This window comes from Amphichorda felina (assembly GCF_050947745.1).
Source record: "Amphichorda felina strain 45539 chromosome Unknown scaffold_7, whole genome shotgun sequence".
Classification (NCBI taxonomy): Eukaryota; Fungi; Ascomycota; class Sordariomycetes; order Hypocreales; family Bionectriaceae; genus Amphichorda; species Amphichorda felina.
Genome location: NW_028145043.1, coordinates 887384 through 902118, shown reverse-complemented (window position 1 = coordinate 902118; position 14735 = coordinate 887384). Strand labels below are relative to the sequence as shown.

The following is a 14735-nucleotide window of genomic DNA, read 5'->3' as shown; positions in this document are numbered from 1 at the left end:
CCCCCCCAGGTCTGCCCTGTGCACTCTCCCAGCCCTGCACGAGCACTAGTGTCAGGCTTGTATCCCAGTGCTGAGACCTCGGTGGGGTTTAGGGGGTGTAAGGCCAGCCATCCATGAAAACGCCCTCGAATACCCCACTTTTGTTCAGAGGGGTGGCCATAGAATAGTACCTGCTCGCAGACTCTTGGTAAGTACTGCGAGTAGTACGTACTGGCGCAGCACAATCCAGGATCTTATGGGCTCTCATCTTGCCAACTTCGGTCAGACACTAGGTAGTTAGTATCATGACTTTCGACTCCTACGTGCTCAAACCCCGCGGACAGAATGGTCACTCGGATGGCCCAGGGTAGGTGCTAAGGTACCTATGTCATAGCCGAGGCAGTCTCAAGGTTCGGAGGAGGTAAGGCAGGTAAGTAGGTACGAGATACGGAAGGCACGACCAAGTTCCTTCTTTGTCTCATCGTCATCTCGGCCAAAACGAAACCTCCCACCAGCACTTTGGTCGATCCGTGTCTTCCAGGCTTCAATGACATCCATGCATCGTTGATGGCACCTACCCGTACTGCCAGGGCCAGGAGTTCTGCCTGCTGAACAGACCAACACAATATCAACCTCATGAAACCCTGAAGAGTTGCATGCGTTAGGTCACCGCCGATCCACATAACGAGTTTGTCTCGACATGACCTCAACCCGGACCCTGGGTCCTCCAACCTTGCCCTCGGGTCTTCTCGCCATCTTGATGGTATCAAGGGCCCAGCAGCTCGCAACAGAATCGCCTAAGCCATTCGTTAAGGCAACCATCATGTCCACTCGGGATTTTGCGCTGATGTGATTCTCAGGCTGCCGCTGGCCAGCGTCTTGGCAATTCGAAAGCCCTGTGAATTCGGTGCCGAAACGACAAGTGACGACAACGCTTTTTGCACTCAAGCGGTAGCTTGATATCGAAGTCAGGCGATTCCTGTTTGATATCAACGATGCAAGAATGGACGTACCCTCGATTCATTTTCTCAGAAGAGATGGAAAAACACCCACCGCGACTCATAAGATGACGGACCCCGCAAACAACGAACCAGGGTAGGGCCACTGCGGCGTTGGTTCCATCTTCCACAATTGTTCTCCCCGACTTCTTTGCGCCCGCCGTGTCGTCCGGAGCGGGCCGTTGTCCCTCAATCATTTGCGGCTACGAATGCATGCTGCATGCCTACCTCTTAGCCCCAACAACCATTTGAGGCCGCAGGTGTCCCATCATTCAACCAAGTCATCAGCGGCCCAAGTGTATTCGTGCCTCCCACGCCACCTGTGCCCCATCATCAACTAATGACCAAGTGCGATCCCTCCTAAGGTCGTGCCATGCTCCCGGATGCGCTTCCTTGCAAGGGAATGATACTACGCCAGGAGGTCCGACCCCACGGCGCGGTCGCCGAAATCATGCGGTGAGCAACTAACGGATTGAATCCTCGCTGCCTGCGAACGGATCAACCTCTTCAAATACTAAACCTTGATGGACTGGGCAACAGTGGCTCTAGGCCCAAGGATGTGCCGGGGAAGCCGGCGAAAGAACTTGATATTGCGGTCTCGCCTTTGGTTATCAATATCCAGTGCACTCAGTACACTCCGAGAGTCCGTGTCTGCATTCACCTTTGGGCACGAGCAATGTCGAACGTCGCCCTGGGTTTCCGAGTGACCCGAAAATAACCCATTGCATGAGAATTTCCAAATCTATCTGACTGGGGAAATGAAATTTGCATGATTCGTGGCAGTATTGGGAAATGGCCGACCGCGCCCCCAACTCGCAGGACTTGGAGCCTTTCTACCAAAGGCCTGCGCCCAAACAATCACCTGTTCTCCATTCGGGACCCCAGATAGCTCTTGGCGCCGCCATGCCATGGTGCGATCACAATCTCAGTGGCCTCTTACCGCTGGTACGAGTAAGCATCTTGCTAAGGGTGGATCGGCTCGCTCTCGCTTTTCCATCTTGTCGAGAACTGCCCTCCGTACGAAGTATCATGAGAGATACTCCATTCCGTCCAAGACGACACTCGGATGGAGGGGTACGATTTTCGTCAATGCCTAACCAACCATGCATCATCAATCTTCGAGACGTGTTCTAGGATCCTAAGACGACTACAAGAATCTTCCGCGAATCGAAGACGCAAAATGACACTAGCACCGTTCGCTCGGTCCTAATACCAATAGCGACAACTCCTCTGGCGTAACACCATCATCCTGCACAAGTTTTATTCCACGGATGCCACCGCCACACTCTTCCTCCCTCACAGGTCTGCATTTATCCGTATGCCTCCTGTCATGGTAGAGCAGTCGTATTCCCGCTGTATTCCCAAGAACATCCGTGGGTTGTTCGCAGCAAGCACAATCTGGAGTGCTAGACCTTGGTCCCACGACCATGACGAGCCTCGGCCATGTGGCTCCTCGGGCTACATAACACTCTCCATTAGTTCCCAAAGGCCCAAAGGGTGACGATATGCGGCTTCTTTTCTAACACCATTCCATATCTCATACTATAGACAGCTTCCTTTCTATTTAGTTTGATACAAACCAAACACCAGAGGGGGTTAGGTATGCAGCTCTCGGACGTAACAGCTGCGCAGCGTTAGACCTCATCTCAAGGTCGCAAGATGCAGCTCCCTCATCGGTGCTATCCCAATGTCGGATTGTTGCTGAAACATGTGCCGACCCTCGTGCTGCTTTCCATAACCGTCGCTAGGGCCAGCGGATGAAAACGAATTTCCAAAAGCTTAAATAATGGATGGAGGAGACCCGCCACTGCTGTCATTGTATCAATGACCTGGGCCGATGGCTTGTTCTCCTCCGGGGTCAGGGCGGGGCGGAGCCCGGCACCGACGGTATGCCCTATCACAAGGTCGCCGAGTTGTCCGAAGCTCCATGCTTCTGGTCTCAGGTAGGCAGCCTTTGTTTTGAACGGGCATTGCCTATGTTTCGTCTGAATGGGCCCTGGAGGGGTGCAACATAGCCATCCATCTCCTATTTACCTCGGCCGGCTTTCGGCCGGCAAGGAGGGTGTCCTCATATCGGTTTCACCCTGCTCTCGGCCTCTATTATAGGGCCCCCAAAGAAGGCGTTCTGGATGGAGACTTGGAACGGCCAAGGATGGTGGTGATTCAGCACGGGGTGGAGGGTCACTCCAATCGCGATGACCGTGATGGGGGTCTAAGATCCAAGATGACAGCTGGGCGGTCACAGGGAGCCAATCGTGGGGCACCCTCAACCTCATGTGTCTTCCCAAGGCAGACCATGCCAGAAAAGACATAATAGAACGACGGGGACATCGATGGGCCAATTTAAACAGCTGACTTGCCAAATGCCGAGAGCTTTACTGGCAGTCTAGTCTTACGTGAATTCGTTCTTCGATCCGATCACACATACCCAGTATAACCGAGGAGGCACTTTGATCATCATCATCATCAACCATCAATACCACTGTCAGAAGACGTAATACTACTTGGTGTTCCTAGCAATAGCCTAGGCGAGTCTCCACTTGAGGCTTTTCGAGGAAATCAAGCATTCTGGCCGACTGTGGAGGTACTGGGAGGCAATTCGCGCAAACAGGACGCTACTGGGACAGAAGGTAATAAAGCATCGTCAACACGTCCCCGGGCGATCTGCCCTATGGGGCCAGCGACAGACTGACAGCGGCGGCCCAGCGGGGCAGGACATTGTATCATACGTATTACGGAGTATATGCGTGGTATATGCTTGGCGATCCGGCGTTGGATACCTGCTCCAGAATCTCCAGGGGTAGTCCGTGAAGGGGTCTTGAGAACGGCGAGGCACCAGTGCCAGATCTACAGATGCGCAAGTCACGACCGCCACCATCAGTCCCCAGGAGTGGTGTAAGGCCAAGCTCGATATTAGGCTGTCAATTGGGGGCAGAGCTCCGTGGTTAAATCTCCGGCGCCCGCCAAGGGCCTGATGCCGAGGCCAAATCAACATGTTGGGGCGCTACTCGTACTCTGACACCCGAACCGCCTCAGATATTGGGTTCCTAGGACTACCCGCATGCAGTGCCCAGATACCATCGGCGGTGGGCGGCTACACAGTGGGCGGCTACACATTAGTACTCGTACGAGCACTAGTACCTACCGTAGTACTACGAATACAGAGGAGACGATTCGCGGCAGTGCTGCTGAGTGCTGTGATGCCAGCTGCTGTGGTGATGAGCAGCTCTGCGGTCGCAGGAGGGCAATGGCATAGGGCGAAAACCAGACCAGTGGTTTCAGACGTGGGCGAGTCGCCCTGTCTGGCAAAACAATCATCCAATTCCAGGCGCCATGCTGTGGCGCTTGTCTAGAGAAGATGCTAATGGGGTGTGAATAGGATGGGTGTTGGAGAGACTTGGTCGACTAGTGAGGCCAAGTACCTCTGTCGCATTACAGCTGGCAAGAGGGTGCATCTGCCGAACGAAGGAGCCGACTACTACGAACTACGTGTGCTAGCACATCTATGCAGCCTTATTGCCACGGCCGTAGGATTTCCGCATCATCATACTAGCAGGTGAGGCTACGGGTAATACGTACTACCCGTGGTTTTACATATTACATACGTACTCGGATTGCGTACAGGTGAGGCGGAGCGGCGAAAGTTTGAAACGCAGACAGAGGACGCCCCATAGGGCAGCAGCAGCCACTTCCAAGGCACGGGGAGTCGGTGACGCGGGAGCCGTGGGCTGTGGCCTAAGCATTGGATACGAGGCGTCGAGCAGCGACTCGAGAGCCTCTCGACTCGAGACACCAATAACACCAATAGCACCAATAATGCGCCTCAGCCAACTACCGAGATCGAGACCTGACCGACCTGATTATATGGTCGCTCGCTCAACAACCAGCTGCCATCAGTGCATCACCATGGTCCATCACCACCTCGGTTTCGGGTCAAAGTGGTGGGGTTGGGGCGTGTGGCGCTGTATTAAAACTCGTACTATGCCACGACGAGACGGCTAATAACCAGTAGGTATGTACATCACGAAGTACGGAGTACTCGTGCTCGTGCGAACCGTATATGTATGCGGAATTAAACCCGGCCAAGACAGTTGACGCTGTGATGGGCATCAAAGAACGGCGATCCACCACGGCCGGTAAATTAGGACAGCCCTGCTCTACGCGTCCATGCCCCCAATAGCGGCGCATCATCAGGCTCGGCTCAACCGGTTCAGCTGGGCATATGAGTATTATTCCCAAAGCCCAAGATCCAGACATTGGAGCCTTGCTTGGCTGTCGATCCAATGATGCTGCACGGTCTGCACCAAGCATCGCCGCCTCGGAGCAACGGATGCGGTCCTGTGTCTTTCGGACCGGTGCGCGGACCACCTGGGACCCCCAGCTTATGGACTATTTAGTCTAACACTGGCACCGACAGTGGACTCGTCTGACGGGAGATGCCTGGGAGGGTCCGCTGCTTCCAGTCTTCGAGAAGCCTGCGCGGAATATCTCGCGCTCAGCGACCAGTGAGCGAGTACAGCGGCCACCGTCCACTGCGTTTTGAGCCTTGGCATCTTGGGGGGTCAAGGGGGGCACGTTCTCTGTGTGGTTCTTCACTCTTCATTTCGTTCCCTCGAGGTGCCATCCCTGAACGGAGTTTCGGACTCGAGGGTGATTGGCCGCCATCTCCGGTGTGGTTCAGGCGTGTGCTTCACAGCCTCAATGCTAAACTGCTGCAGATTTCGGAGGGGCCAGAATGCGAGATTGTACTTATGTACACGCGTAGGGCTACGCTATCCGTCCTGGGCAAGCCTCGCCGTCGCCAGCAGCGACTCGGACCGTCGCACGAGCCCCCATCGAGTTTAAGAGCGTGGCAATTGTGGACCGGCCCCTGTGCGTGGCCAAGAATCCCAGGATGATGGCCAAGATGATAGCCAAGATAGCCAAGTATCGATGTTCCAGAGGGCGAGTCCAGCCTGCATCCGGTGGAGATCTCCTGTCCCTCTAGTCCCCTCTACGGATACGGATCCTACACATCACATAATAATAATGGTCCTACGAGTACTACCAGTAGTATGAAGCGCAATAGCGCATTGCAGTATACTACGTCGCCGGGCTGCGTCAGGCGCCGTGGCTTGGAGAGACATTGGGTCAGTGACATACTATTCGTAATAGCACCTAATCCATAGCACTCGTACCAATACGTAGTGATATGTACCACGGCTCATGCCGAGAGCGCCGGCGTTGCTTGAGTTTGGCGGCCTCCGCTACTTGGGTTGTACATGCTCTAGCACCTTGTACTACCTACGACGCATGTAGGTAGTAGTACCCTTACCCTGTGGCGCTTGTTGACATGGAGCTATGGAGCTATCTGGACCCCTGAATCTCGGCATCGACGACGGCTGTTCGCAGTCGTCACGATACTGTAGGAAGCATATTTCGATGGTGGCCACATTGCACGAATGTTGTTTAATAGATGTTTACTCGTATTTACAGGCGGGCGTGGCCTCGTTCTTTGCGCGACAGGTGCTGGTGACGATCGGCCGAAATATAACCAAGGTGTGCATCTACCAGGGACAGTTGTCGTTGCATGTGGAGTGTAGCCAATATCATCGTCACCAGCCAACGTTGACCGAGCAATACTACTACTATGTACTAGCAGTAGCACTAATATATACTACCCGCCTGGCATAGAACAGACTCATGGGGGCTTGGTTTGCGTCTGCTTGCAATCTCCCATTGATGATCCACCTGTCATCAACAAGATCCTGTCCTCGATTGATGTACTACCATGCAACCACGCCCGCTGACATATTGTCCTGCATATGCTTCGGGGGCCGGACAATCCCGCGTCTACGGGCCCCGTCCGGAACTCGGTGGTTCCTGTGACTGTTCAATGCAATGCCCCTTGTGAGAAGCTGTGGGCCATATATCGAGCGAACCCCCCAATAACGGGCGCAGAGGCCCTGCTCGTCGAAATCCTTCCGTCCGCCGACCCAGCCCTAACCAAGAGCCCGTGGGGATTATGATCTCGCACAATTTCTGAAACCACGAGTTGGGTCACCGTTGGTTGGGGTGAAGGGTGCGGGGGAGCCTCTCTCTTCTCGAACAATGAAACCTTGCAGCCTGGAGGCTGGGGAGGGGGGACGATCGGTGCTGACAGTGCTGACGGTGCAGCTGTTCTGGGCGGAAAAGGGAATAGGTTACGACGGGGGAGGTTACAGCGGGGGGGAGAGCTTGGCAACCGTCTGATGAGAGCCGTTAGGGGTGGCTCTTAATCAATACCACTGTTCGTACGGATAGATTTCTTTTAATAGCAAGAGGCGAAGGGAACGATCAACTGCTGTGTATCTGTATCTCCGGAGATAATGGGTATTGGGGGAGTGTGGGCGTAATATGGGCACAGATGCTGGGGTTCTGTAATGGGAGCTCTTGTACGTCTTGAGCGAACATGTTCCATGACTCTGCGCGGGCCTAGGGTTCCGGCCAAGATGGAACAGGAATTAATGAAATTGAATCTACTGCCCCGTTTGGAGCGTCTGGATTCACCTGCTGAAGACTTCTGGTGTGGTTGTTCAGAACTAGAGGTTCTTCCTCGTCTGCCACAGGACTCAAGGTAGACATATTATTATAGGATTACTTGGCGAAAATCCTAGGTAAGTTTATGCTGGAGCAGTCTCTTCTCAAGAAGCACCTTGAACTTCTGAGGCGACGAATCTTTCGCAATGATGGTAAAATACTCGTACAGCTACGCCGGGTGACTGAAAACACCCCGGCCCTGTCGACATCGGCCCTGGAGCCGTATACTATGCTGGATTCCCCCCGAATCCTTTGCGCTAAGCTCTGACGAGATTATTCTTTGATAGTGTCTTTCATATAACAGGGGTGTCGAGCCAGGAGTGACATCTTTCGGGAGATGATGTCGTCGACTGGCGCTTACACCACAAGGCGGCTACGGTTGGCCATCACACGCCATGCCCCCGAGCTTCAGGTTGACAACGCCTCTCAGATGCATGTGTCTACCCGTGACCACGAACCGGCACGTTCTTCAGAGGGGCGTGTGTAGGCAGCTTGCATTTCGCAGGCTCAAGCTCTCTGCTGGGTGCCGCTACTTGGGCCCAGTTATGTGGCCGGGGCCTATATAGAACATCGTTGGGGATGGCGGCTGATGAAGAATGAAGCAAGCAGCCATCTTCGAGATCTGCAACTCCTACGAAAACTGTTGGCTTGGCGTTCGATGTTGCCCTTATTACATCTGTGGCGTATTGACTCGTGCAGTCGATATTGGATACCATGGCCAAGAGCCTTCGAAACTCAACATGAAACAGGGCCGGGAACCAACAGAATACACGGCACAAACAGCGTTAACATGCAGCAATATTTCCAGGGGACATGGTTATCCAAGGCGTGGCAGCATGTTCCACGGCAATGTTCTCCGCACCAAGCAATATTCTAGGCTTGGGAGGAACTGGATCTCGGTCTGGGCCTATTTGATCCCTATCGGTCCCCTACGCGGCGTGGTGCTTGGCCGTACTGCATCCCCAAGGCTCGCGTGCGCAAAGTGGTTCCTGTAAACCTGTGGACAAAATGGGGACAAAATGTCTGATAGTCGCGGGCCTACCGAATCTTCATGTTGAAGCCTAGGCGTAGGATGGCCTCGGGCATATGTGCCCTGCTAGGCTACGTTGAAGAAGTTGGGTTCCATGGCGTCCAACTGCACCGACAGTGATCAGATGTAAATGCAACACTTGGTAAGCATGCCTAGGAAGATGGGACACCAACTAGTACCTGTTGGGATGGTGATCCTGTGCTTGAAGGACCCAACTGGCAGGTCCGAAGCCATCCCCGTGATACCCACGATACCCCCCATCGGTGCCCGTTAAGTCATGAACAGCTGTCATAGCAGTGGTAACCTCACTGCTCATTTTGGTGCTCGAGGGCCCAGATCCAGAGCATCACATGTCGCGCCTGCTGGCCTGTTGTCCTGCAGCCCTGCAGCCCTGCCCTAGAGTGGTTGAATTCGGACCCCAGCTGGGTCGCTGGTATACTGTATTATCGCCGGTCCGCGACCGACAGGTAGCAAGCAGCAGAGCAGACTCAACTGAGTGTATGGGTAGCCGCCTCGCCCTACAAGGCGTGCAACCATCGTGATGGCGTGCTGGGACCCCCCTGCTTCCCAGCAATATCACCCGGTGCTATTGAAGAGGAAAAGAGGGGGAACAACAACAAGTCCCAATGTGGGAGCGTCAGGCAATCCTTACTAACAACACGTCCCAGACGCTCCGAGCTGCTTCGAACAGCTGCCGCGGGCTCCATGAAACAACATTTGCAACGTTGGCCCCGTCGAGTGCGACTTGGAGCGTATATGGGATCCAATAGCTCCAGACTGGCAGTGCGCGAAGTGCGTGCCATGGGCTGATTGCCGAAGTCGCACCCCATACTGGCAGCCTCCAATGCCGGCGGCTCCGGGAGAGCCAGAATCCTTCCGCCTCCTACCCTGTTGGGCCTCTGGTGGACAACGAACTGGACGTTGGATTTACAGCGCTAGGTTATCGTGGCACATGGAGGATCTGCTAGGCAACGACTTAGAACACTGCTATTATGTACGTCGTAATACGAGACGGGGGGCCCAACGGCCGCTCCGTCGCCCTTTAAGCGCCATCCGGGAGCAGAGCGGGAACTCCGGCCGCCAATCCACCCGCCCCGGATCCTTCAACGGCCCAAGACTCCAACTTGTCTAGTGCGTAGTGCGTAGCAATAGCTTCCTCCGGGGCCAGTGTCGGTGATATCAGCGGCGCTGCGGTATGCTAGGGATCTTGCCCACTCCAGCCACGTCTTGTGTCTCTCATTCGATCTTCTACGTGTCGCCGTCTGCGCCAAAGCAGATTTCGACCGCCTCCTCCCGCATGAGGATACCGCATGAGGATCAACCCAACCGCTGATGATACGAGTATAAATCCTTCGACTACGTATCGGTATAGATGGGGCCACAGAGGGGCGTGTCTGCTCTGGAAGCCGTGACATTCTACGGCCTTGAGCAGTTGTACCTTTCTCGTCCGGCGAGTCCTTTTGGAAGATGTAATCGACATCCGAATTCACCGTAAACGGGCCGAGTAACACGGAGTTCCCTGTCACGACCCGCCTCAGTGAGGACTGTGTCCGTATTACCACCGGCAGTTGGGGGCATCGATCGGATGCTGATGGCTTCGCTTGTCGCGTCGCACCACGCGTGCAACGTGCCACGCGTGTATTACTCTCCCGGCTATCACAATGTATAGTCTAGATGTGTTTGGCGGCGTGCTGCAGCCCTACTGTACGGCAGTCCGTTTCCTGTCAGCTGGTGCTCCCAAGGCTTCCTTGTCTGACGTCTGTTGCCCAGATTCAAGGCTATCCAGCCGTCGTGAGGAAGGGCGCCGTTCTCATATTCCGGCGGACTCCATAGTTGGTATTACCACAGGATATGTCTTCTCGTATTTTGTATCATCTCTTGTGTCATTGTCCTGGCTTTGAAGTCGTAATCACGTACACTTTGTAGTACAGTTCAAAGAGAGCCCTGTGTTCTCCCAGTATTTCTGCTTGCTTCACACGACCATCTCCCACCCAAACCTCTGTCTGTCATCAATGGACGCGGCTCAGAGTCACTAGAAGCCGAAGCTGACTGTTTCCTCATAGACATGAACACTATTGTACACCCGCTTCCCCGTGCCGTTATGGATTACCCCGACCCACATGACATCCTCAAGGGACCTCCTCGTCTCCAGCCAGTCCGAGCCCAGGGTAAGTCGTCTGATGATGGCCACGAGCCATGGTTCATTGGAGTCGAGGACGGCAATGGAAGCGATAAAGGCGAGCCAAGTTTTCAGCTGAACCAGCGCAGGGCTGGACTCGGGGAACCTTTGTACAGCGCTGGCTAGCTGGCCGTTGAGGAACTCGTACTTGACCTTGGTACCGTACATCTGTAGGAAGACTGAGGTTTGGAAAGCGATTAGCCCAAGGCGGATGGCCTCATCGATGGGCTGCGCCTCGAGGCGGGTCTCAAGAAGGAGGAGTCTATACTGTATCGACATCATAATCTCCTGGAATAGCTCCGGTCGTAGCTTGCTCTTGGTTGCGATGAGACCGTCGGCAACGCTGGCAAATGCTCTCAGGTCTTGAAACACGCTCCGGATCTTAGGGTCGAGGCTCTCAATAATGTCTTGGAGAACGCTAGGAGCTGCTCGCGGTACTATGGGGCTTTCTGCGTGTATTAACCTGTCGATGGCCGGCTCCCATGAGAGGTCGTCGGCGACAAACTCTGGACGCTCGCCATACTTGATAGCATATCCCAAATCCACCCTGTCATGGGATTGTCAGTCACTCCGATTTGTCACTAGAAGAGGACATGCAAACTACTGCCGACTCACCGATAAATCTTGGACAGCAAACCCCTATTGCTCGTCATGCCTTTTATACCGCCTCTCATCCTGACCATCTGCTTTAACCCATTCACGTGGGCTAGGGCGGCCTGTGCGTCTCCTACTATATCCGCCACCATAGCGAGCGACACAACAATGGCAACTGTCGCATCATCTAGCTGCCTCCCCGGTTTCTCCAGCCGCTTCTGCAGGAGGTCGATGGTCAGTCGTAGGTATCGCAAGGTCTGCCCAGAAAGTTTCTTGCTCAGGTCGGTGTCCGGGGTGGCCCCGACGGTGTTCGCTAGAGCTTCATAAAGATCTTTAAAGGAACTGGCCACAAAGAGGCAGGAGTAGTAGTAGGCGAGATCAACATAAAGCCACTGGAACCAGCACGACTGTGTGTAGTCTGGCCCGAAGCACCACTCCACCGGGTACATGGATTCCTTAATGGAGATGAAGACTGCGCGGTGGGATGTCAGCATGGCGATTAGAATATGGCGAGTACTGGTAGGAGCTCACATCCGTGAAGAAGTTGCCGCGTTGCAGGGTCAAGAACTTCGGGGAAATCCACAAGAGCTAGGTCGTGAGGTGTCTTGGCAGGCGCTGGAACAATCCACGGGAGCATGAATCCACCATGAGTACGGGCGCCTGGAACAATAGCGTGGCGGTTTCGGTGAACTGAAGGGTCGGAACGCGTGTCAAGAGCCGGGGCTCGAGATGGGATAGATTCATTGCTCTGTCCACCTTCCTCGTCCTCCTTGTCGGGTTGGCATGATGGCTCTGAGGCTCGGAAAACAGCAGACCGCTTCTTGGTATTCTTGCCTCGCATTACATGGCTGCGAATGAACTTCCGGGTATTGGCTGGCGGCTTCCCGCATGAGTCTGAGGAGATGAACTCAAAGGTACCGGGGGCTCGAGCTCCTGAAGTGTCAGCTGAGGTCGGTTGTGTAGGGTTTGATGAGATATCTCCCCGAACATACACGGAGCTTGCAGAGGCTGTTTCGCCCGACGTCCCTGGTTTGGAGGTTCCAAAAGACTTGCCCGAGAAGGATGCAAAAGGGTTTGAATTTCAATCATGCTGTCCCCAGGAGACGCTTATCTCTGTTCGACACAGGTAATCTTTCAATCTTGTCGTGTGCCGAATGACCAACTGCCGATAGAACTTCCCGAAACTAATAGTTACCCAAAGAGGTTGATGATCGAGGATGTTTGTGAAAAGGAAGAGAACCATTTGCCCCAAGGGGAATACAATTCAAGTTGAAGCAACGCCATGAGTTTCTGGCTGAAGAGGCGTGAATATGCCAAGAGTTGATTGTTTTCCCAATGTGGCAAGGGAGGCTTTGCTCATGCATGTCAGACTTCCCCAATCAGGGTCTCGACGCGCCCGTACGGTTGGCTGAGCTGCTCAATAGATGCCTCGTAATATTAATCCAGTGCCTAAATCCATTACCCGGTGTTAATACGTTGCCATTGTTAATGCCCGAGCTCTTGACCGCGGTGGTCCTTTACGAGGTACCCGCAAACTCCTATCGTTTCCCAAAAGAGATTACAGTCGAAGGGTGAGGTGCTACAAGACATCTTCGTGTTTCGGCGTCTTTCGTCCCGGCTGGGCTGAATCCACGTGCTCGGTACCAGAAGACTGTTTTCCTAAAATGTCAAACAGTCCAGGCAGAATTCCGTTGCGGTAATCGAGCATGGTTCACGATGGAACAGCCCCGAAGCATCCGATTGTCCATAAGTATGGCCCCGACGACGGCCAGAGCTGTCGTATTTGATGCTTGCCTAGAAGATATTCAATCCAAGTATAATTTGTTTGAACCCTTATTCCCCTTTGACGACAAGATCAAAGACCACCGTCTGTCGCCATGGCTCCTCAGTCGTATTACCATGCTCCCCCGGTAGGGAACCTCAAGGTCCTTCTCACGGTCATTCAATCGCAAATGACCAAGGCTCGTCTCCCGCCTAAAGATCTTTCTTTGGAGGGACAGACAGTCCTCTTAACCGGAGGAAATGTTGGTGTTGGTTACGGCTGCGCTGAATGGCTCGTCGAGCTTAACGTGGGCCGTCTGATCCTCGCCGTACGGACCCCATCCAAGGGTGAAGCCGCTGCTACCAAGCTACGCCAGAAGAACAGCCGGGTCAAGATCGACGTGTGGAAGGTCGATATGGAGTCGTATAGGAGCGTCCAAGACCTCGCTGCACAGTGCCAATCTCTCGACAGGCTCGACATCGCCATCCTCAACGCAGGGGCATTAGCGGATAAGTTTCATCGAGGTCCCGAAGGACACGAGTTGTCGACTCAGGTCAACTACTACTCGACTGTTCTTCTCTCCTTCTTGTTGCTCCCGATACTCAAGTCTAAGTCGCCGACGGGGAAACCAGGACGCCTGACTATCGTCAACTCAGGCAGCTCTTTCGCCGCAAAGCTTCTCCACCGACATGAGAAGCCCTTCCTCCCGACTTTCGATGATGAATCCAAATTTGACCCGCTTGAGTGGTACCAGGCAAACAAGGCATTGGCCCAATTCTGGATCCTGAAGCTCGCCGAGAAAGTCAGGCAGGAAGACGTCGTGGTCAACCTTGTTGATCCCGGGTATGTTGCGGGAACGCAGCTGCACAGAGACGTTACTGGTTTCGCTGCGTTCGTCTTCGCAGCTTCAAAGGCTATGACCGGCCGCAACATTAGAAATGGGTCAAGCACTTACATCGATGCCGCCGTCGTCAAAGGACCGGATTCGCATGGAAGTTTTGTCATGGACTGGAAGATTTATCCGTACGTATCCTCCATTATCATTTGCCGGTGGATTGACCTTGGGGGTTGCCTCAGTCCCGGATCGCCGCTGATACGATCGACAGATATATTGCTGCTGTCCATGAGAAGGGCGGAGAAGAGGTTGCAGACAAGATCTGGGAAGAGACGCTCCAAGAGCTCTCCTTTGCCGACGTTCAGGGAATATTGGACCGGCTGTAGAAGCAATATGCTGGGCAGACACAAAGGGTCTGAGCCTCGCTTGGGCGACGCGGTGAAGGACATCGATTGGTGGTTCATACTTCCCCCGCGGAGTGATGAAGGGATTCAAGATACCCAAGGGGGCGTCTCAGTATTGGCACATGGATAGACAGGAGGATTTGGATAGCAGAATAAGCCTCTTTTAATGGATCTGACAAAATATCGCCACAGCGCCAAGCCGTTAAAAACTAAATGGATTGAGGTATCCGTAGTGACTCTCATTCAGGGACGTGAGGTCTAACATCAGACCTGCGGAGTACCTTGGCCTTTAATGATGAATGTTCCCTTCGAAGAGGCAGACGCGATCTCGTGACAGTGTCGTAGCTGCCCATTGGTCTCAAGGCGATGCAAGGTGGTTATTCTCACAGATGGATT

The 14735-nt window shown here is 53.9% G+C and overlaps 2 protein-coding genes across 2 annotated transcripts; one reads left to right on the top strand and one right to left on the bottom strand.

Annotated features, from left to right (window-relative positions):
* Nucleotides 1-10597: 10597 nt before the first annotated feature.
* Nucleotides 10598-12179, bottom strand: ACO1O0_007079 (uncharacterized protein; the record flags this gene model as incomplete). Its single annotated transcript, XM_083196454.1, has 3 exons — nucleotides 10598-11291; nucleotides 11360-11810; nucleotides 11870-12179. 3 exons carry the CDS (start codon nucleotides 12177-12179, stop codon nucleotides 10598-10600), a joined length of 1455 nt encoding a protein of 484 aa, XP_083047662.1.
* A 1036-nt stretch (nucleotides 12180-13215) lies between these two features.
* ACO1O0_007078 (uncharacterized protein) lies at nucleotides 13216-14321 on the top strand (the record flags this gene model as incomplete). Its single annotated transcript, XM_083196453.1, has 2 exons — nucleotides 13216-14123; nucleotides 14207-14321. 2 exons carry the CDS (start codon nucleotides 13216-13218, stop codon nucleotides 14319-14321), a joined length of 1023 nt encoding a protein of 340 aa, XP_083047661.1.
* Between the last annotated feature and the right edge of the window lie 414 nt (nucleotides 14322-14735).